Source organism: Spea bombifrons, chromosome 3, assembly GCF_027358695.1.
Source record: "Spea bombifrons isolate aSpeBom1 chromosome 3, aSpeBom1.2.pri, whole genome shotgun sequence".
NCBI lineage: Eukaryota > Metazoa > Chordata > Amphibia > Anura > Pelobatidae > Spea > Spea bombifrons.
In genome coordinates, this window is record NC_071089.1 from 79,574,741 (window position 1) to 79,596,463 (window position 21,723).

At 37.3% G+C, this 21,723-nt stretch overlaps 1 protein-coding gene across 1 annotated transcript in view; it reads right to left on the reverse strand.

The window, feature by feature from the left end:
• Window positions 1-4,739: 4,739 nt before the first annotated feature.
• ARHGEF10 (Rho guanine nucleotide exchange factor 10) overlaps window positions 4,740-21,723 on the reverse strand; it is a 62,429-nt gene continuing 45,445 nt past the window's right edge. The window contains exons 20-29 of the mRNA XM_053460360.1: window positions 21,106-21,233; window positions 20,881-20,981; window positions 19,755-19,876; window positions 19,099-19,185; window positions 18,315-18,538; window positions 16,385-16,542; window positions 14,007-14,149; window positions 12,218-12,392; window positions 8,086-8,208; window positions 4,740-5,367 (exon numbers count right to left, since the gene is read on the reverse strand). Of these exons, the coding sequence (XP_053316335.1) occupies window positions 4,841-5,367; window positions 8,086-8,208; window positions 12,218-12,392; window positions 14,007-14,149; window positions 16,385-16,542; window positions 18,315-18,538; window positions 19,099-19,185; window positions 19,755-19,876; window positions 20,881-20,981; window positions 21,106-21,233 (1,788 nt within the window). The 3' untranslated portion in view covers window positions 4,740-4,840. The remainder of the gene's footprint in view (window positions 5,368-8,085; window positions 8,209-12,217; window positions 12,393-14,006; window positions 14,150-16,384; window positions 16,543-18,314; window positions 18,539-19,098; window positions 19,186-19,754; window positions 19,877-20,880; window positions 20,982-21,105; window positions 21,234-21,723) is intronic.

A 21,723-nucleotide genomic window follows, 5' to 3' on the forward strand; every position in this document is an offset into this window, starting at 1 on the left:
TTTTCATGAATTAAAAGATGTCATGAATCTGGAAAAACATGATTCATCATATCCAAAACAGATACGGGAAAATATTTATACAAAATAAGTTTCTGGCATGTAATGCATCTGAAGCCCTGGAATCCCTACCAATCTGTATTACGGCGAAGCATTTTAATCAAACATTGGTTACCTTAATGTGTAGTTTTGGAGTCAGCCCAAACGCTTTTGGATTTTTAATTACATTTGACATGAGCTTGGTTTTGTTGTCATCTGCTTGGGGCTTTGGGCCTAAAGAAGTGTCCTCTAAAGATTTTATCCGAGCAGCAAATTATTTGGCTTCCTAGACATGGAGCACTCAACGTCCGGTACTTAACATAAAGTAACTAACTTGAAGCTCTCCGTAAGAATAGCAGATGATTGTATGGCGTACTTTCTGGTACCATCATTGGTTTTAGCATTATTATATATCATTGACATTTTGTATGCTTGGAAAAGCAATGAATTGAATTAAATTAAACACGTGCTATTAACGTAAGTATCATTAATTATTTAGGCATTCACCGAGCTGTTGTCATAAAGAAAACAGCGGGTGACGCAAATATGTAAATCAAAAATAGGACTATGACGTGTTCGGGAAGTGAATGAACTTGTAGTACATCAATCTTCATTTTGGCACAGGACATAAATATAGGATTCATTTTATTTCTTTGCATTACAGTTTGTAATTAAACTGTAATCGTTTGTCTGAGTGATCCTCAACTTCGAGCAGAAGTATATGATTATCTGAGCTGTTTCATACACAGAAAGTGTACCTTTTTTAATATTAAGTCTCAGTTATGTAAAATGTATGTTATGTATTAATGTTATATTTTAAGGTAACTGCAATTTAAAGAATGGTTAATGATATACTATATACATTTGCTTAATATAGTAGAGAGTCAAAATAATGCTTTGTACAAGCGAAACGGCACCTTCAAAAATGAATAGCTCCCCATTCCAGCAGTGCCTCCCCTTGCCAATGCTTTGTTTCAAATTGACTATTTCCTATTTTAGGAAAGCAGTACGACTTACAATTATGTTATGTGACAATTTGGTTTTAAACCTAATTTTGGCCAATTATTTTTGTCACACTGTTTTACCGTCAGGGCCGGCCCTACAATGGAGCCGACTGGGGCAATTGCCCCAGGCGGCACTTTAGAAGGGGCGGCACTTTGCGCCCCAAGCACTTTTTTTTTTGAAGCGGAGGAGAGAGAGAGAGGGGCACCGAGTGGTTTTCGCTTACCCGGTCGGCACCCCTCTCTCTCTCTCTCTCCTCTGCGGCGAGTCTCCCTGTTCGGTGTCGGCTTGTAATGCAGAGCGCCGGAAGTGACGTCAATTTCCGGCGCTCAGCATTACAAGCCGGCACCGTGGCAGAGCAGGGAGACTCGCCGCAGGACTGTTTAAAGGTAAGTACCGGGGGGGTAGATTATGGCGTCGGCGAAGTTTAAAATGCCGCCCCCCCCGGCATCGGCGGGGGGGGGGCGGCATTTTAAACTTCGCCCCAGGCGGCGTTAAGTCTTCGGCCGGCCCTGTTTACCGTTAAACTAATTTAAAGATGTTGAACCTTCACTATCTTCACCACTACAGTAATGTGCCTGTGCAAGGCCACAAAGGAACATTGGGTGCCCAGTCTTCTTGGGCCACACTCCCTTCCTTCCCTCCCTGGTAAAGCCAATGGAAAGCCAGATCCTTCTTAGTGCCTCTCCAAACCACTGATGTCTTCAAGGGAATGTGGAAGCCAAATTTACCCGTCAACTAATATTTCAATATTTCTTATGGTTATACAATTTCCTTTAAAATGACTTTTTCGTGTCCTCTTTACCCCCATCATAGAAGAATGCATATCAAAGTACACTGTAGCAATTTAGCAAATGTTAAATATTTAAATTAGTGGCAAGCAAAAGCTTTTATGGTAAAATAATCAAGAGCAGTGGACTATGCTGCGCTTTATATGGTACAGATGTCCTCAATCCTTATGTTGCATTTACTAAAGCAGTGGTTTACAAAATTGAAAGATAAAGTAAACTGGTCATAACTAATTCTGTTTACTTTACCCTCACATTTTTATATTATCATTATATACAAATGTCATGGAAGCAAAAGCATTCTTGAATGGCACTTCGAACGTGGCAGCATAACAACTCAAACCAACAGGTCTACGAACAGATTTTGAGATATGTGGACCTTGTCTTGAAATTTCAAACACAAAATCAAATTCACATGACATTTTTATGTGGTCTGTGGATTGAAGTAAACAAATCTGATTGAGAAGTAGAGTTCTCCACATTTAAGTGAAGCAGAGGTCTATGCAAATAAGCAATTCTAAGGATGTGGTCAGGGTTACATAAATATAGAAAAAAGCTCACTCATTCATTGTCAGTTTCATGCACTTCGAGAGCGAGTGGTTTGTGAGGTAAGAAGCTTTTCAAAGACTATAAATTACCATAAAAACAAACATTGACATTTTGGCGATAACATATTTTAGCTCAAGAGCAATAGTATAGGTCACAATAGCTCTGCCAAGAAAAAATTAAGCAAATTCATATAAAAATGTTAAAGATATTTCTTAAAATGTGTAATGCATTTGAACACACAGCAACGTCTGAAATCTATGTAAACCGTATGCCATAATCATTTTTAAAGTACCCATATTTGCATTCTGGATTTTCTTCTATAATGTTGAAGTGGAAAAAAAGTTATTTTTAAGTTATACGCTTCTCTTGAACGTAAAAATCACTTTAAGCAGACTGAACAAGAACTATCCATGCGAAATAGAGCTTCTGTTAAGTAGAGCAAGTTCAAGTAGGACATTGCAAGTCTTCCATTTAGTTAAACGTGATGCTTGAGTTAACTTGTCAGTTGAGTATGAGTTTGACCAGTGACATATCCTGGCCCAAGCAATCAAAGCATACACACTAAAGCAGGGGTGTACATGGGCCACACTCATTTTTCATTGAAAGAAAATATGGCCTTTTATCTGTGTACTGCATGCTAAAATAAGGTTTATTTGGCAAAAATGGAAAAGCAGTCCACAAACACACAGACACATGCACTCAGCAATAACAGACACCTAGATACTCACACCAACACAACTAGACACTCACACACACACAGACACCCACATAAACATACCCAGATACTCCAACTAACACAACCAGGCACACACACTAACCCGAAGATACATGTTCACACACTAGCATACCCAGACACACACACATACTAACATACCGAAATAAAAACGCTAACCTACAAAAAGACATGCTCATACATTAAAATACCCACACACACTTACAAACATACCCAGACACACACTTTCTCTACCATACCCATACAGTTTTACTAACATACCCAGACACACAGTCCTCTTTATTCATACCCATTTAGTTTGGAGGGGGCAGCTCCACTTAGTCCAGCATTGGTTGGAGGTGCAGTTACCGCTGCAGATATAATGCGAGCCACACCTCAATGACCAGAGGGCCTCATTTGGCCCACAGGCCAATGTTGGACGCCCCTGCGCTATAGGATGTGGTGGGGTCTAGTGCACATACAGTCCTGCCTTCCTGATCACATTGTGTGTAATGAGAGGCCAAGATACCAGCTCAAAGACTCCACTTGCATCTATAAGGTCTTCATAGCTCTGAATAATCCTTCCTTCATTTGTGGCACTGTCAGAAAAGAATTCCCAAACTTTTAAAATGCAAAAACATAGCTTTTCAATGCTGGCTCATGTTAACACAGGGGAGTTTACTGCATTACACTACTCATAGATGCCAGCTGCAATTATTAACCCAGGACATGCCAGAAAGGAAATCATTGATAATTATAGTACATCATCTGAAGTCAATTTTGCTTAAACATATCAGTCTTAAATGTAAATCATAGACAATGGAAGATTAGCATTCTTCATTTGAGAAAAATGAAAATCAAGCTAAATGGCTTATTATAAAAGAAATGTACCCTCTATAGCCATTTTCATTGCATATTACCACAAAGAGGCTACAACTAATGACTATACAAGAAGTGCAAGGTGCTGAATTACAACAATTATGCAATCAATAAACAGCAGGGCTCAGTTGTCAAAAAATGTAAAACAGCACACATCCCATTTTTTTAATTATGCTTTTTTAATAGTGTCATATAAAATGTTCTGATTTGGTGGTATTTATTTGGAACCATCAAACCACGCTTATTGTGTACATAAGACTCAATATCATGTTAAATTAATATATTACTACAAGCCTTAGTGTAAAGATAATAGATCAAAGAAAACAAGGGAATGGATATCAGTGGATGAAATTCGATGTCTTTGTGGTGATGGTAAATGTCTGGAATTAATAGTAATCTCTACACGTGAGTGAATCACTGAATCTTAACTTGAATCATGTCCTGTGGTTATATAGCATTATGATACACATGGCTTCTCATATTCCCAAAGGTTTCTCAAATTAGTTTACAGATAAATTCACACTGTCAGGCCCGCCATTGTACCTGCAAGCAGATCAGACAGTACAAAAGCATATTGCAGCATTCAGAGTAATAAAAACACCAAGTTAGTGTTGGATATTACATTGGCAGACACTCTTGACAGGCAATATACTTGATGCCAACATTTCATTTAAAAAAACACTGTGATTGGGAGACTTTACCCATTTGCAACGGACAGATTAAAAAAATAAGTTTAAGATGTTCATATAAGGATCCATATATTTGCAACATATTAGATTAGATTTATTATCTTGTATATTTACATGAAAAATGTTTTTTTGGTGATATTGAAAAGCTTCAATAACCAACAATCTGAAATGATGCTCTATCCACTTTAAATGTGCAACAATGGTATCTGCCAAACCATAGCAGAAGAGACCAGCTCTTCCTGCCTCTGCGGCTTAAGCTTCTTGTTTATTCTCCTGTGGCCCTGTCCTCCTGATATTACCAAGACAGAGTCTGCTTTTATCTTCCTGCTTTTTTGTCTTGTATTGTTTTGAGCTGGAAGACTTGGGTCATCCAAAAGATCATACAAAGTGCAATCTTCTTTTCCAGTTTCGAATGAATTTGATCCATGGGATAAGGTTAAAGAACCAGAAGAAGAAGACAAGTCACTTTTTTGTGCAACTGACATCAAAGATCCTCCAAGCCAAACGGCACTGTCATGATTTCCTGTAGAAGATGTAGTCCCTTCATCGTTTTGCTGAACACAGGCGTTACGTAAATCTTCGTTTTTGAGTTCCTGGTTTGAAATTTGACTGCATCTGCTTGGCGTCCTCTTGTGCTTTTTGTGTACAGCAGTAGCCATGACAAGGAATTTGACAGCGCCATGGTGCGCGTGATATGATACCATTCCCCTTCCTGTAAACAAAAAAGAAGTAATACACTTGTTAATATTACCTTAGGTTGGTGCAACTGTACCAGTGTGCCTGGATGTATCAAACTATTACATGCAGCAGATTGTACTGAATTTCAGTATGTGTGAGGTGTGGATAAGCATAGATTCATAGAACTTCTCCAAATACTGTCATATGGGCAAAAAAAGAATCCTACACTACACAGTTTTTGTTTGTTCATGTTTTAAGTGATTTTTCTGGGGGTGATCACATTATTCTATATTGCACTATTAAAACTATCATGGAGATAGAGCTCTAGCCTATAGCTAAAAGATTATTTTGTCTTACAAGCTACCTTGTCACAGCTCATCATATGTGTTGCCAGTCATACATGTTTTGCTTTGTCTTTCTGGCAAGTAAGCAACGTTTCCAGAGACCACAGAAGCACTACAGTGTCCATGTCAACTGGGGGTTTTGTCGAAAGTTTTCCAGCACACCAGAGATTAGTATTGTTCACAGTGTTCCCTGATCTAAACTATGATGATAGATGGATCCTATGTAAGAATTTCCTTGCTAATCGGTCTACTTTTTTCTATCCACTGAAAACAAAGCTTCTTTGAGTTTCAATGTGCTTCCCATGAATGCTCCAATAACAAATGAACACAATGTTTGTTTTGCTAAATGTTTTTTGTATACTTAAGGATGTGAGTCATTGATTTGCACACGTCATGTTACTCCTGTATTGTCACTAAGGTTAACCATAAACCTGTTTTCAAATGTAATATAATTTTAAAAATGTTTTCTTTTCTGCTAATCTATTAGTATGGATAATAATGGAGAATCCTGGCCATTCACACACGTGTTATCTTTTTACATACAATGAGTGAAGTATGTTAGGGAAATGGACTATAGGCATGCCACTAGAACCTTATTAACGTCTTGCGGGCTGTTGATAGGCTAATTTAAATCTAAAGCCAAATTACATTTATATATACACTTGGAAACATATGAATATAGAATCTGACAGCAGATGAGAACCATTTGGCCCATCTAGTCTGCAAATTGTTCCCGATGTAAAGTCTCAAACTCTAATCAGTCCTTGGTCTTGTCTTAGACTTAGAATAGCCATATGCCTGTATGGTCACTTTAAGCTTTTCTGTTGTCTATTTTGCAGAATCCTCCAAATTAGATTGACCCTCTCTTCATCCCCCAGCAAAATGTCATGCAGGAGATGTGTTTGGACGAAAAATATATAATGTTTTACTAGTCTGCATCCATATACCAGTGCCATGAACCCTAAAATCACTCTCTTACGTCTAATGCAAGAGATATAACATTTTACTAGACTGCATCCATATCCTAGTGCCATCTAGCCATATGTGGCCATATATCCACTAGGCTAGGTATAGCCAGGTGATGGCAATGGTTAGAACTAAATCTCCCATAATTCCCAGGATGCTAGATGGTCATTTAGAACTCGACATACTATGCTAGTCAATTGCACAATAACCTTGCTTTCAGCTTAAGAATTTGACATGAATTTATGTTGGTGGATATAAAAACTTTATCTTGGCCTCTGAGAAAGTAAAATGATGCGATCACTTGCAGAGTTTCTTGAAAATTAAAGAGTGAATTTGTCAAGAAAATAAAAGCCGCTTGAAGGAGCAGAGAAAACATGGCAAAACAAAACAGTGACATAACTGTTAAACAAGCAAGATCATCGGGTGTTCTATGCTCTAAGTTACAAGACAAATAAAGATTAGACATTCCATTAAGATAGCGACTTTGTAGTCTCATTTTCTAAAAAATAAACATGAAATCTGCACTTTGCTGGGTGAAGAATTGCCCATCATGCAGAGTAGCAGATTTGCAAAATAACCCATTTATACAAACATTGTCCAAGACCATAATAAATAAAAAAAAACCTAAAATATGTGTACAGTGTGTGAAATTGGACATTTGGAGGAGATGAGCCTCTAAGTCTAATGAATATTCATCCCATCACAGTATGTCCCATTTAAAAGTAAACCCCAATGTCCACTCTTGATGTTTGAACAGACAGTGATTTCTACATATATTGACAGTTCCACCTATATTACATTTTATATCACAATTCAGCATTTCGTCTCTTTAAGGTCAAATGTCAGATAACGTAAAATGTCCATTTGGATTGTTATTATCATGAGAATGTCTTCCCTATTTGAATTCTCAAGAAAAACAAATGCACAAAATCATAATTCAGTTTAAACACTAATTCCTGTGATATCCTTGATCCAGTTGAAACAAATTTAATTTACATTAAACTAGACAAATACATTGCAAATTAGAATGGTCACCTATCACAATATACAATTGTAGGGGGAGTAATACTCCAAAAACTGTCTTTAGACACACTTTTAAGAGCACCTTTTTGAGATGATGTTTTTGCAAGTTCTGTTGTGTAGACAAACTGTACCCAAATTAGATATGTCCACCTTTAACACAAACATGTATATGGCCATAAAGTCCCAATAACAATATTTAAAAAAAGCTTGTGATTTAAGATATTCTTAGTTCCTTGCTAATCACTACATGTATTTCCTCTGACACTTTAGCTGATCAATTTCCCCTCCCCCATTAGCCACAATGTATGTACTCGTCTATGTGAACTCCTCCCTGAGAGCCCCATCAATGCAATCTATAACATCACTGCCTTATGACAATAAAGTAATATTAGCACTGTGTATATTTGTACACCACTTACCAGTTACTTTTGGAATCCCTTGTAGGCGAGGCACAGGAAAGGCTACAATAACACCAAGATTTGTGCCGACCGTTAGTAAACCATGACAAACCAGCAAACTAGTCACTGATACACGCTGTTGCCCTTTATAAACAAAGAATAAAAGTTAAAGTTAATAAAACTAAGAATAAAATGTTATTAAGTGTCCATACAGAGTCAGAATGATAGGCATACATTAAAAACGGAAGACAAACAGGGCCCAAACGGTAATCCAGATTGCGAATTAACAAATCACTGTCAATCCTGCTTTAAAATCACTCTGCTGTGTTATTTGAAAAATATACATTCTGCCAGCCAAACACTAAGCAAATACATACATTCATTTTTAATTTGCATATATTCAAATGTGTCGGACACCCTCAGTGATTAAGAAACATCCCTAACATTACATCTAGACCTCCGATCCTCTACTTTTAGACTATGACCTCTTCTCCTTTAAATTTTCATTTACGCATTTACCTCAGAAATGTCTAAAGTCAGCAGGACCAAGTTGTAGAAGTAAGTACTTTCTACATTCCTCACATTTAGCATTTGGTCAGAGAAAAGATTTCGAAACACTCGATTATTGCATTATTCAAGATGTGTTTTGGATCATTACATTATAAATATGAACCTGCATTTAGTCACAGTAGAGAGCGACTGCTACTATAACCCTTTAGTTGATTGTTCATTGAATCAACTGAAATCCAGAAAGCAGCCTCGGGATTCAGAAGGCTAGCCTGACACATACACTGGTGTTTTATAGCTCAGAGTGCAGTTAGCTTCACAATGCGCCATTGTCAGGAACAGAAAGGCTGAATGAGAGGGGATGTTAATGAGGCAACCGCCTACACAAACATTTTATTCAACTGCATCCATGGGATTTTTTTCATGATTATATCATCCAGAATAAGTATTTTTACTATAAACATTTTACTATAAACGAGTCTGTCAAGTGTGTTTCAACGTAACTAACTGCCATATGCAATATGGGTTGCTTATTAGTACATGTAGGATTTACAGAGAAATTCTTAAAAGCTCATCTGTCACTACCATGGAAATACATGTTAAACAGATTATTTTGAGAAAGATAGGCCTTGGTTCCAATATATACACAAACACACACAGGTATAATAAACACTACCGTGCACTAGCTGTGCTAACATAGCGAAAGGGTTTTTAAACAATCATATTTTCCTTTTAAACGTAAACTTGGATTAGTGAACACAATGTGCCATTGGAACACAGGAGTGATGGTTGCTGATAAAGGGCCTCTGTATGCTTATGAAAATATTCCATTAAAAGTCAGCCGTTTCCAGCTACAATAGTCATTTACCACATTAATAACATATACACTGTATTTCTGATGTTATCTTAATGGACAAAATTGGCTGTTCTTTCAAAAACAAGGAAACGTCTAAGTGACCCCAAACTTTTGTATATCTGTGTGTGTGTATATATATTGGAACCGAGGCCTATCTTTTTCAAAATAATCTGTTTAACATGTATTTCCAAAATCACTTGGTAAAGGTTCAAGCATTGTTCCAACACAAAACACACCTGTGAACAAAAATCAAAGATCTAACAATTAACCTTAGACCTTAGTTGTAATGGCACATATGGCACAAGGCGTTCCTTTGAAATTCTGACATAATACTCTCAACAGGAAGCATCTGTGTTAATACAACTGACAATTATAGCTATAAATAAGTCTGCTGTTGTAACAATAAGTGTTGCATACTTAGCTTAAAGAGATATATTATTAAAAAAAAATAAGCAGTGTAACTTTAAGAACAGTGGAAAATGGCTTTTACATGTTATATGTGTAAAAAATAACACCAAAAAAAACAACTTACTGATTCAGTGTTTTCTTCATAAATTTCTTGTCTTTAATTTATTTTGCCTAATATCTCATCTGACTACATTTCTGAAGAGGATATAAAGTGTGGGCCAAATCAGAAAGGCATCTGCAGGGCTACAAATCCTCCAACATTTCGAAACCAGGACACTTTTGGTGAAGGTGGGTCTGGTATAACAAAGAATGGCACCCAAGAAGGAGCTATTTATGATGTGTCTTTTTTTATTAAATTAACCACTAGACTGAAAGTAATTTTACAAAAGCAGGCAGAAGGGTTGCAGAGGGTTGTAACATACTACATATAACTACTATCAGTTGTGAATTACTTATGACCGTGGCAATATTTACTGTCCAGAGACCAATGAATTAAGGTACTGAGTGAATATACCACCTTCTCATGCTAAGCTATTTGCTGTAATAAAACAAAAACGTAGGCATAATGACAATAAAGCTAATAACTACAGCTGAGAACTGTTGCCACCATGAACATCCTTGGGGAAACAATGCTTTCCAATGTCTACTTTAGCAAGTATATATTTTACTGGTGGTTAGGGTATGACACATTAGTTTACAAACCTGTTGGCTTATCCATACAACCCGCAGAAAACAAAACGTGACTTAAAAAATCATCAGAGAATAGTGGGTTTTCTTACTGTATGCTTGTTTAACCATTCCACATCCATCACATATATGTTTGCACCCAACCCATAACATATTATAAGCAGATTAAGCAGTATATCACTATAATAGGTTTTTGTTCATTAACACATTTGTGATCATAACTATTATATTCCTTTATTTATGTATATTTTTATAAACGTGAACTCCATACAAAATCTACAATCCATTAAATGTTTCTGGAAAGTTATTCTGTAAGCGTGACCTCACAACTAATGGTATTCGGGTCAATGCAGGGCATTATCAGAAAATAATGAATGCCATTTGCTGTTTTCTTCCCAATAATGTAACTGTTTAGACAACATAACAGGCAGCACATGCATCAGTCAGCTGTTCAAACCTCAAAATTGCATTATTGACAATAATGGATTTGCTCCAATATTTTTAAATGACCTGTAGATTGTGGGGACCTTGAATTCTTCAAAAGCAGGACCGTTTTTAGGCACGCCCATGCTGACATAAAGCTATTTTATTTTGCTGGCGAAATCCTGAATTATAAAAACTGCAGATCAGACTCTTTCCTTCTCCGCCAGAATAGGTCTAGGGGTAGTGTGGCAATTTGATGGATCTGGGTCACCAACTTTTATTTGTAAATCTACACATGGCCACAGAACAGACACCAAGGACACAGAATTATTTGGTACAGTGTTGCATCTTTTCAGTTTTCCTACTCCAGAATTACTATGAAGGCTTTTACGGTGTCTGGTGTGCGACAATAGCGGCAGGAGATGAGGAGCTGATTTAAGTGCTATAACTTTGGGGTGAGGGCATCTGATTACCTGGAATGTGAACTTTGTGGCCATAATACACAAAGATAATGACACAGAAAAAAAGCTGTCACCATTTTCAATGTACAAGTGGCATTACTATCTTTGTTTTGTTAGATGACAAAATGACAGAGCAGGAGCAATACATTATCTTTCTAAGCACCCTGAGAGGTTTACATAGTAGTGGCACATCGTAGACCACCACTTAGCAGCTGAAGGCCAGGAAAATATAGCTTGAATGAACTCTGTTTATCCTGTCAGATGTGCCCGTTTCCACTGCGGAGAGAAAATGTTGTGTGTATGTATTTTGACAGTCCATCCACTACACGACTGCGGTGGGGCACATTCATTAGCATTACATCACAGCGGGGCTGATAAGTGTAGGAAGTTACAGTAAAGCAGACAAAGAGATAGCTTGCTTTATGCTTGGCCTTACAATAAAAAGCATTGCTCAACTAATAGTTTTTCAACATCTTAATTTTGGATGCATGTGAAATATTATCTCTATCAGATTATATCTCTTGTTTCCTTCTTCTGGTAACCGACTCAGAACCACTTTACTATTATTTATTTCATTTTCTATTTTGTTTACGGTATACGGGTTTTGTTTCAAGAAGAAAAGCATTAATTTTGAAAGATTCACAAGGTAATCTTTTGAAGAAACAACACAAATACGCTATTAAGTATACATTAAATGTGTTCTCTGGATATTGTTACATTGTCGCCCCAAGTTTGGAGCAGCTGGGTTTTTTTTGCATCTTTTTCTTGGTCTAAAATGATCTATTTCTGGTTTAGCAGTACACTAAATTACCTGGTAGCATGTTGTGTATTGGAGTTGCTATGTTAATATCTTGCAGGTGCTCAAATGTCTCTGTGTGGAACAACCTCAGTGTGGATCCAGTGGTGAAAGCAATCCAGATTCCAACTCCTGCCACGGCCATGTGAGAGACCACCATGCCTTCCTCCTGGTGAGCATCGAACTGGTGCTAGACAAGATAAGAATAAAAGTAATTATACAGTATATACATATACACACAAACACACACAGTATATAACTTCTAAAGATTTAACACAGTATATAGGTAATAGAATTATTAGTACTTATGAATTATAGTAACTAACTCAAAATGCACTATAATTTCATTGACAGACACCTTTATGATCATAATTTGCTTGTTTGTTTTATTCCTGCTCCTACGTGTATGTATAGATAATCATTGTGATTTCACTGGTCTTGTGTAATACACGTGCTGCATACCTTTAACTAAAACACTTAATATCACTGCAGGGTCTAATATTACATGTTGGAGGGTGTAGCTCAGCTGTGATTAATGATCAAAGATCTCACGCATGCTCTTACTTGCAGATTAAAGGAATTTTATAGCAAATGAAAGACATTTCAGGATGGATTTCCCTGAAAACACCTACACATATTTGCAGTAATCGGATCCGAACATTTCACGTTCCAACCTATCTTTGTATGACACTTATACATACTAATCACAGCAATGTAAAGGGTAGGTACTAAGAAAACAGCGTTGGAGGCATGACTGTGCACATAGGTGAAGTGGAGTTGTAAGTAAGCCATTTATTTTCGGTTAGAACATGTTTATGGTTACTAATTGTAAAAAAAATAACCCCCCGAATATATGAGCCTGTACGATCTTTATTTACTAATGTGATCAAAACTAATAACCTAGATCTGCTGGTTGTAATGTTCCTCTCAGATCTACCACTGGAACTCTCAAAATTGCAGATAGCTATAATGGACCTAATGACCTGTGCCAAATCTCTGAAAGCACGCACAACCTTCAAATACTTCTCCCAATAATTAAACTTAATGATCAGTGAAGTGGCAACCCCTCACCAGTAACATTAAAGTTAACTAATGATTACTAAGTACAATGCATAGGCACAGTATGTAGCCCTGTACTTTTTTTAAAGTGGTCTTATCATGATGACAAACTAATGGAATATTGAGTAATGAGGAATTTTGTTGGTTGCTATGGAAAAATACAACTCTTTCCAACCTTCGCACCAGAAGGTCACAAAGCCACAGTAGGCCATTGTTAATGGAAAAGTGAAGCAGGTCAGGTTTTGTTTCACATTCATAAATGTACAGTTTCTACTGCAGTCTTCTGCACTGACACCCATCTATAGAGTGAATGGATAACCACAAGTCATTCAGGAAAGGGTTCTCATCATTTTTTTCATAAAGGGATGGTTCAGTTGTCATTAAATATTATAATGGTGGAATTAGGGTGGCCCAAAACATTGTGCTGCCTGGGTCCAAGGGATGAAATTCTGCCTTCCCAAAAGCTCGCCCTCTAATGTAATTCACTTTACTAATAAAGCTCACACTCTAATTTAATTCAGTTAGGTAATAAAGTTTGTATTCTAATGTAATTCTATATAATCTTTGATTCCTTATCACATGATAAATTATCATTGCTGTTGTAGTCAAATATCTTCTGTTTGCAGGAGGTTGGGTAGGTTAAAATTCATTTTGTTATAATAAGAGTAAACTAATCTATTGGTTACAAATATGAAGACAGCCATAACAACATTATTAATCTATATTATTTTATGGGATTAATTACCTCTACAGCCTGTGTTTCTGTATTGATAACAAATATTTGTCCACCAGAAGCAGCCCAAATCGTTCCTTCCATCACCAAGAGACTCCGGACTGGTAATACTCCTAATTTTATCAACTTTGGAGTGTCAACATTCCAGGATCCATCTAAAAAAAAAAAAAGGAAGTAGCATATCAAGAAACTCTTTTTGAAATAACCCAGTGCGAACTTTCCGCCAAAATGACAGTGCTTCCAGTGATGTCCTCTCCCACTGATCCTTGCGCCAGGTTATGTTCCATCCTCCAATCGGGTGAGAGGATGTCACTGAAAGCACCACCATTTTGCCCTAAGGTGAACTTTCGCCATAATCGTGGTGCTTTTGGTGTAGGATCGGGCGAGAGGACATCACAGGAAATCGAATTTGGCACTTTAAAATTACTAAAGTGTATGCTATTTCCTAGCAATCTGCTTTCCTTGCCTTGTAGAAAGAATATCTCATCACAGGAAAATAGGTCAATATTAACGGAGACAAGAAAAAAGAAACCCTCACATTAAGACTGACCATTGTGAAATTGTGAACCCCAGGGAGATGATTAGCATAGCATCTGAGTACAGCTGCTATGCAGATTATACATATAAGTCCCTGGGGTGGAGCAATTGGAGAGTAGGGTGGGCCAATGCTCCATTCCCCCATTCTGTGGAAAATCCATGCCGGCCTTTCCAGGAGGCTAGAAGTCCGCAGAATCCAGTACGGGATTTCTATGAGGCCGGCATCAGGCACAGGTGCTGGGCATTAAAAACCCCTGGAGCCTGATACTCAGGGAGACTGTTGGGGGAAGAGGAAGTTTCCCTGAGCTCCCAGGGCAAGGAGAGGCCCTGCACAAGAGGACCATCCTAGAGCCAAGTGAGGCAATACCTGCCTGGACATTTTGTGTGCTGTCTGGGGGAGGTTTTCCAAAGCCTGGCATAGCTGGGTCTGGCTGGGAAGTTGAGGTAGTGGGTGATTAGGCTGGTCAGTCTGGACCAGCATAGTTTAGTTAGAGAGGGCTCCAATTGGGAACTAGGTTTTGTTTTTATGATTTGGTTTTGGGGTTTGAGCGATTAAAAATAAAGCACGGTTTTGCTTCAAACTGTTGTTCCTGGCTCTGATTGCCCTAGAGGACTGTGCTTAAGACCCTTAACTGTGATGTTTATGGCCCTTGTGCTACAGGGTTTGTCACACCATATACTTATGACATATACTGTATATACAAGTGCCTGGATTACAACTGTAGCAGAGGGCACATGCTAATAGTGTAAATCATTAAAGCATTAAAGAAGAGGATACTTTAAGGGGAAACTTAAGCTATCAGATGCACTTTAATGGCTATGATAGATATTTGGTCCCTTTTGTTCAGGATTACCATAAATAGGCTTCCACTAACTTGCTAATAATGCCTTCATATGCTAAACATCCTTTCTCCTGAACTCTCTACATGCATTTTTCCAGTGTTTTTTCCACTGATAAAATCCTATAGTGCAAAAAGGTCAATGACATTGCCTTGTGTCAATAATTTTACAATCTAATACAAATATCAAATGGAAATTAACTCATGATTAAAGTGAGCACTTAAGAGCATTTGCAAGAAAATAATCTATACAGCTGCTGCTGCTTTAATAAAACAATTTAAAAAATTCAAGTAAAAAAAAACAAAAAAAAAAACCAAAACATTTATTTCAGCAAAGTCTTTTTTTTTTATCGAACCCGAGGCCAAAAGACACGGAGAGAACAGTCATTCTAGACAATCTGAACAGTGTTTGTGCATATATATATATATATTGTGAATTTTGTTTCTATTGTATTACAAAAGTTATTGAACCACTATTTTACAGTTCCAATCAAACTCATATCAGAATTGCACATAAAGAACACAATAAATAATTATAAAGGTCCACCGTGGCCTGCTGTATGCCAGATTATAATCAAAATTGTTCCATCATTCCATTACCACAGTGTCTATTAACCGTTCTTTTATTTAAGATGCATTAAAAACTTAGAGAAATAGTATACCATGAGCTACATATGACAGGGCCATGTAGGTCAAGGTATACTCTTTTGATCAAATTTTTTTTGAGAATCTTGTCTTTTTAATGGACATTTCACTTAATGTCAAACAATTCTTCTCTCTCTGACCTGGCTGCCAGGAAGTGGTTAGTTTTACTATATTATTACACAAAAAAGAAAGAAGGTGGTGCATGGTCTGTGTGTATAAGTAATACTGAAGCTATAGATTCAAGGTTGATGGTTCACTTAGTCTAGTTTTTTTGTAAAACTAAATGAAGCCATGGGTCTATATGACATTCAATCAATCCTGCAACATAACATTTAAATACTTCTTATAATATACACTTATTTTAATTACCTTCTGCCTTTGAGTAGATTGCAAGATTTCCATTCACAAGGCCAGCATACAGACATCGGTAGGAACATGCAAGACTCATGACAGTTGATTTGTCAGGTGTGAAAAAGTGTTGCAGCCGAACCTTCTTAAAGCCTTGACTACTTTTATATACACATATGCTAAAGAAAGAAAAAAAGAAAAGAAAAAAAGGACAATTTAATCAGTCTATTTCAAAAAGTTTCTTTTGAGCTTTATGTCGCAATGCAGAACTAATGTAAGAGATTAAATCCCTAAAGAGTAACAAAATCGACGTCTATTGATTTGTTTGTATCTTCTCAAGCAAGTGCCCAGTGTGGCGTTTGGTCAGTGTGTCATACGCCGATAAATACGGTATATTATATATATATATATATATATATATATATATATATATATATATATATATATATATATATATATATATATATACACACACACACACACACACACATAAAAAATCCCTTCTCACCCCTATGGGTGATATGTGTCTTTCTCAACCTTGGGTCCTCTACCAGAGGCCTGGGAGTTTGAGGGTTCTGCATAGTATCTTAGCTGTTCCTAGCACTGCACTCTTCTGGACAGAGTGTTCTGATAGCTTGTGGCTATGATGGTTCCTGTTCTTGCAAATTGCTGTGGTCTGCTCTCAGGTCCTGTAGCCAGTGTTATGTGTTTTTTCTTTCTCCCATATGTCTATCCAGTACCGTTCAGCTTCTGCTTGGAAGGTTCTTAGAACAGAGCATTTATATTTCTGGGCCTCTGCTTTTCTAGTGTATTTCCTTAGTCTAGTAGGCAGTTCTGTAAGCCTTTGTTTAGAAGTCTCTAAGGCTTCAGATGGCGTTAGGCCCTTGTATTTTTCCAGTAGGAGAGTATTGTTCTTAATCTTCACACCCTTCTGTAATTCTACAGCCTCCTTCATCATGGCTTCCAATCTCATCTTCCATGAAGGGTATGTTCTCTTGGGATTCCTGCATGTGTAGCCAAGCATTTCCAGGATTACAGCAGCTATATCATATATCAGTTATGGTGGTAGTAGGGATGGTTGGGAGGTGTATATTAGGTGTAGCTAGTTTATCTATGATCTTATGTCTCACCTCAACTGCTGTGCTATGTAATGGCAGAGGTAGTAGTGAAGTTCTGGCTACACAGTGTGTTGTTCTTCTGGGTCTTACTGCATCTGTTTGGGTCTCCTCGCATCTGGGCTGTATTGTGCAGTTGGTAGATCTGAAGTTGTGAAATCCATGTTAAAGCATTGTAACTAACTGTTTCTCCCTTGGTGTGGATGTAGGTCTTCTATCCATTCACAGTTCTCTCATACACTTCATATATGCCCTCTAATTAGGTAGTAGCAATCTATCAGTTCCAGAATCTTGTCCATGCATGGTTTTGTCCAGTAGCCCATTTGTGGTTCCTCAACATGCCGATCTGCTTAATACTGGAGACACCCGAACTAGCATGACTCTTTAATTTCATGCCCAAGGATCCCTATTAAGGTAAGGCAAGGCAGGCTCCAGCTGGGATTTGAACCCCAGGCTCCCACATTGGAGGCAATGCTCTATCCATATATATATAAATATGTATTCCATTCAACATTACTATATATTATGTAGCATTATATAACACTTTCTAAAGCTGGCATACTCAATGCCAGCAATAAATGCATGAGTAACCAGGCAACGGAAAAGAGCCATCAGTATATCAATACCCTGTCTAATTTAGAAAAACATATGTATTGCTACAAAGAAGTTGTTAAGTCAGAGTGTTTCTTAATGTTCATATGTGATATTGAAAGAAAGAAAATACCCTTGTAGAAAACACTGTTTTAAGGAGAAATAGTGTTAAGGCTTATCAGTTGTCCACCATCCTTGATGTGAATTCCAAACAGAGAGGATGCATCACAATTAATAATATTTACCTTCCCTCTTCCATCCCCAGGCAAATTGTAGGCACATCTGGTGCTCGAGAAGACCCATTTTCTGTATCTGGGACACCATTTAATTGTTTTTGTTTATCTTCCCCGGGGATATAGACCATGCAAAGGATGCGTGATTCAACATTGAAACATTCTAACACCTTTGGGCTACAGTTGTGAAGAGACACAACAGCGATCTGACCCATCTGATTAGTGCAGCTGCCAATCTAGGGTTAAGAGAAGACAAAGAAGACCAATAAATGTGTTGTTGGTTGTAGCTACTACCAAGGAGATTGCAAATACAAAATAATTACATTTTTCAGTTATATCACTGTAGTCAACACTCGCTGGAAGGAGGAGAGGAACATTAAAGCTACTTATAGCACATACACAGCTTCTCTGGATGTTTAAGCTTTTAATCGTTATATTACGTAGCCCTGACTTTGTTACATCAAAAGCATTTTATGTTAAATGTGCAGAGCAGAATGAATCTCTTTCATGAACCAGACCTAAAGTTTGTGGAACCAACTTGAAGTTTTTAAAAGAGCCAAGAAGAAATGCAACACTAAGGTAACATTAAAAGTTAAGATGCCATTAGTAAAATTTTAGAAGCCATGAGTGCTTGGCTCCTGTGATATTGTACTGTTTAGATACTATGCCATTCATTTTCCTTAGACATGACTTTTTAAAGCAATGACTACATGGCTATATTATGCTATATCTTATGTAAATCAGAAAATTTACACAGTGTTCAAGGAAAACTAAATTATTAAAGTACTTAACTTACCCACAGAAAACCATGATGCATAGAAAGTGTATCTGGATCATTTTCACTGCAGAGGTAAGGCTCAGGATTATAGATGGCACATTCAATCTGAAATTAAGTCAGCGAAATGCTAAGTGGGTCACACATTTATACAGGGACTATAAATACACACAACCATATAAGTATTATTAACCTGCAAAGCCACTGATGATTAGTAACACTGACTCCATTTCATACACCCCATAACAAGGAACAACATCCTGCGCTACCTTAAGAGAAGTATTCTAGAGGGATAGGGATTTGTTATTAGCGATGTAGACATATATGGAAGTGGAACCGAGCACCTTCATTGCTAACATAGAACATGGGGCAGAAGGGGAAAATAAAGTCTTACTAATCCAGTAAACCATGAGTGTGAATGAGAGTCGGTACATTTCAATGCATAGTTCAGGTGGTTAGTTGAAATGTTTCAATTCACTACAACCCATCTGCAAACTTACAGCATAGTGAATAAATCAGCAAATTGCCTATGATAGACACCAGTGTACATGATAACATTTATAGGATGCTTGTGTCCACCAAAAAGCCTGCTCTTGGTTATTCCCATATGCAGTGATTGTGAGACAAATTATGGAGTTAAAAGGGTGAAAGGAGTGGCAGTAAATGACAAACAATACCTTAAACTCTTGTTGTTTTGACATTATGACTGGAAGATATTTAACAAGCAAGGGGTGCTTCTCTTTTTTGATATGGTTTCCCTCATCTTCTAGACAGAACCAACCCAGCTGGTTCTCTTCTCCTACGTGAGAAAAACAGTGGAGTGAAATAAACAAAATCAGAAATTACCTGGATTTCTTTATTTGAATTATTTTTTATTACAATGGGATATAGTTTCTAAATCATAAATGTGCAGTGATTTAATTTTAAAATTTAAAATAAAACAGAGCCAACCTAGCTCTTCTCACAACACAGCTGGCCCTTAAATTTCAAATGGTGAGACAAATACTCTTCTGGCCTTCAGACGGTTTAGTAAAGTAACCTCAGGAGCTGAACACCAGCAGACCAGGGAAATAGTTATGCAAATAATCACGTCAACTGCATTAACAAAAAGCATGATTAACTTTATATACACATACATAGATAAATAACTACTATACCCATTGCATTTCCCATTTATTGTAATGCAAACAGTGTATCACTGTAAATACAATATACACTGGGATCAATGGGTTAATAGAGATTGTTATAGCTAGAATCAGACTGTCACTACACATAGTTGCTTGCTGTCGCACAGAATACTTTTGTGACGTCACTAGAAGACTATGTTTCTGTAATGGGTTATCATGCCTTCTGATCCTGCGTATGGAGGCGAGTGTTTAAGCCATGTTTTAAGGGAATATCAATCTCTCCAAATAGCATGATAAGTCTTTCAGATAGCTCTCTCTGTGAGATTACTGGATATTTTAGAGACTCGCTTTTTAACTATAAATGTGACGAGCTAGGTAGAAACAGCATGTTGTGTGGCTCCATGCGTCAAGTTTGAGACAATAAACAGCTTAACTCTTTCACCGCTGGTCCAATTTAACAACACAGAACATAGAAAATATGCTTGGCATTAAGTGGTGAATATCCCTGATTAACCAGCAGCACACATCGGGGTGTTCTCAGACCCCACTCCCTATCTGTTATGAACTGCACATAAGTACAGAAGTATTAGGGTATCCATTAGAGCCAAGCAGAATCCTAAATATAATAAAGTAAGAGGCGTTTTGTGCTTCTTGTATGCAGCGCTATGATTCTTACCAAGGGCAAGCTTTGCCATCTGTAGGTTATTGATCCATGACTGTTTCGCAGCAGGAGTAAATGTATTAAAAACAGCAGTGAAGAAAGTGGGACGGCCTGTCCTGAAACATATTCAGAAGCAAAGATTTTTAAAAAATGAAACAAAAAGTTGAGTGATACCTATCATTGCTTTAAAATGTTGTGATACAATTTAGGGAGTCTGAATGCGAGAAAAATGCCACTAACTTGTCCTGCTTGCCAGGCAGTTGGAGTTGGATTCTGCAGCGATCTGCAGCTCGGATTTCATTTTCTTTCTTCAAGATTAGCTTTTGTAAACCTGAAGACCAGTCCTGTGCAACTGCAAGGTTCAAATTCTACAGAAGAAACAAAGACAAACATTGTATTTTTCAAATAAAATCACTCGTTATTTTGTATTAAACATGCTTTTGCCTTTACTTTGGCCGATCTCATGTAGATATTGAATTAAGGTATAGCTGTGTTAAGCTTTATAGTCTCTGATAAATAAAATCCATACAAACACAAATCACGGACAGAGAGGTAGACAAACTCACACTCCCCCCCCCCAGCTATTTTTGACTGTAAATTCCATCACACTCAGCCAGCATGTCCTAAGCAACAAGAATGCAGACTGCTCAGGCTGTTACTCATAATGTAGGCTGTCTCTTTGTGCTGGAGACAAAGAGGGACTTTTATGGACTATATATTGAAGCAGTTCAAAAGCATTAGTATAGAGCTTTAAAAGCTTATGGTTAAAAGAAAGAAAACAAAAAAACAAAGGCATTCTTAATTATGTATAAATAAAAAAAATGACAGAGCCATATTGCACCAAGAGAAAGAACTTGA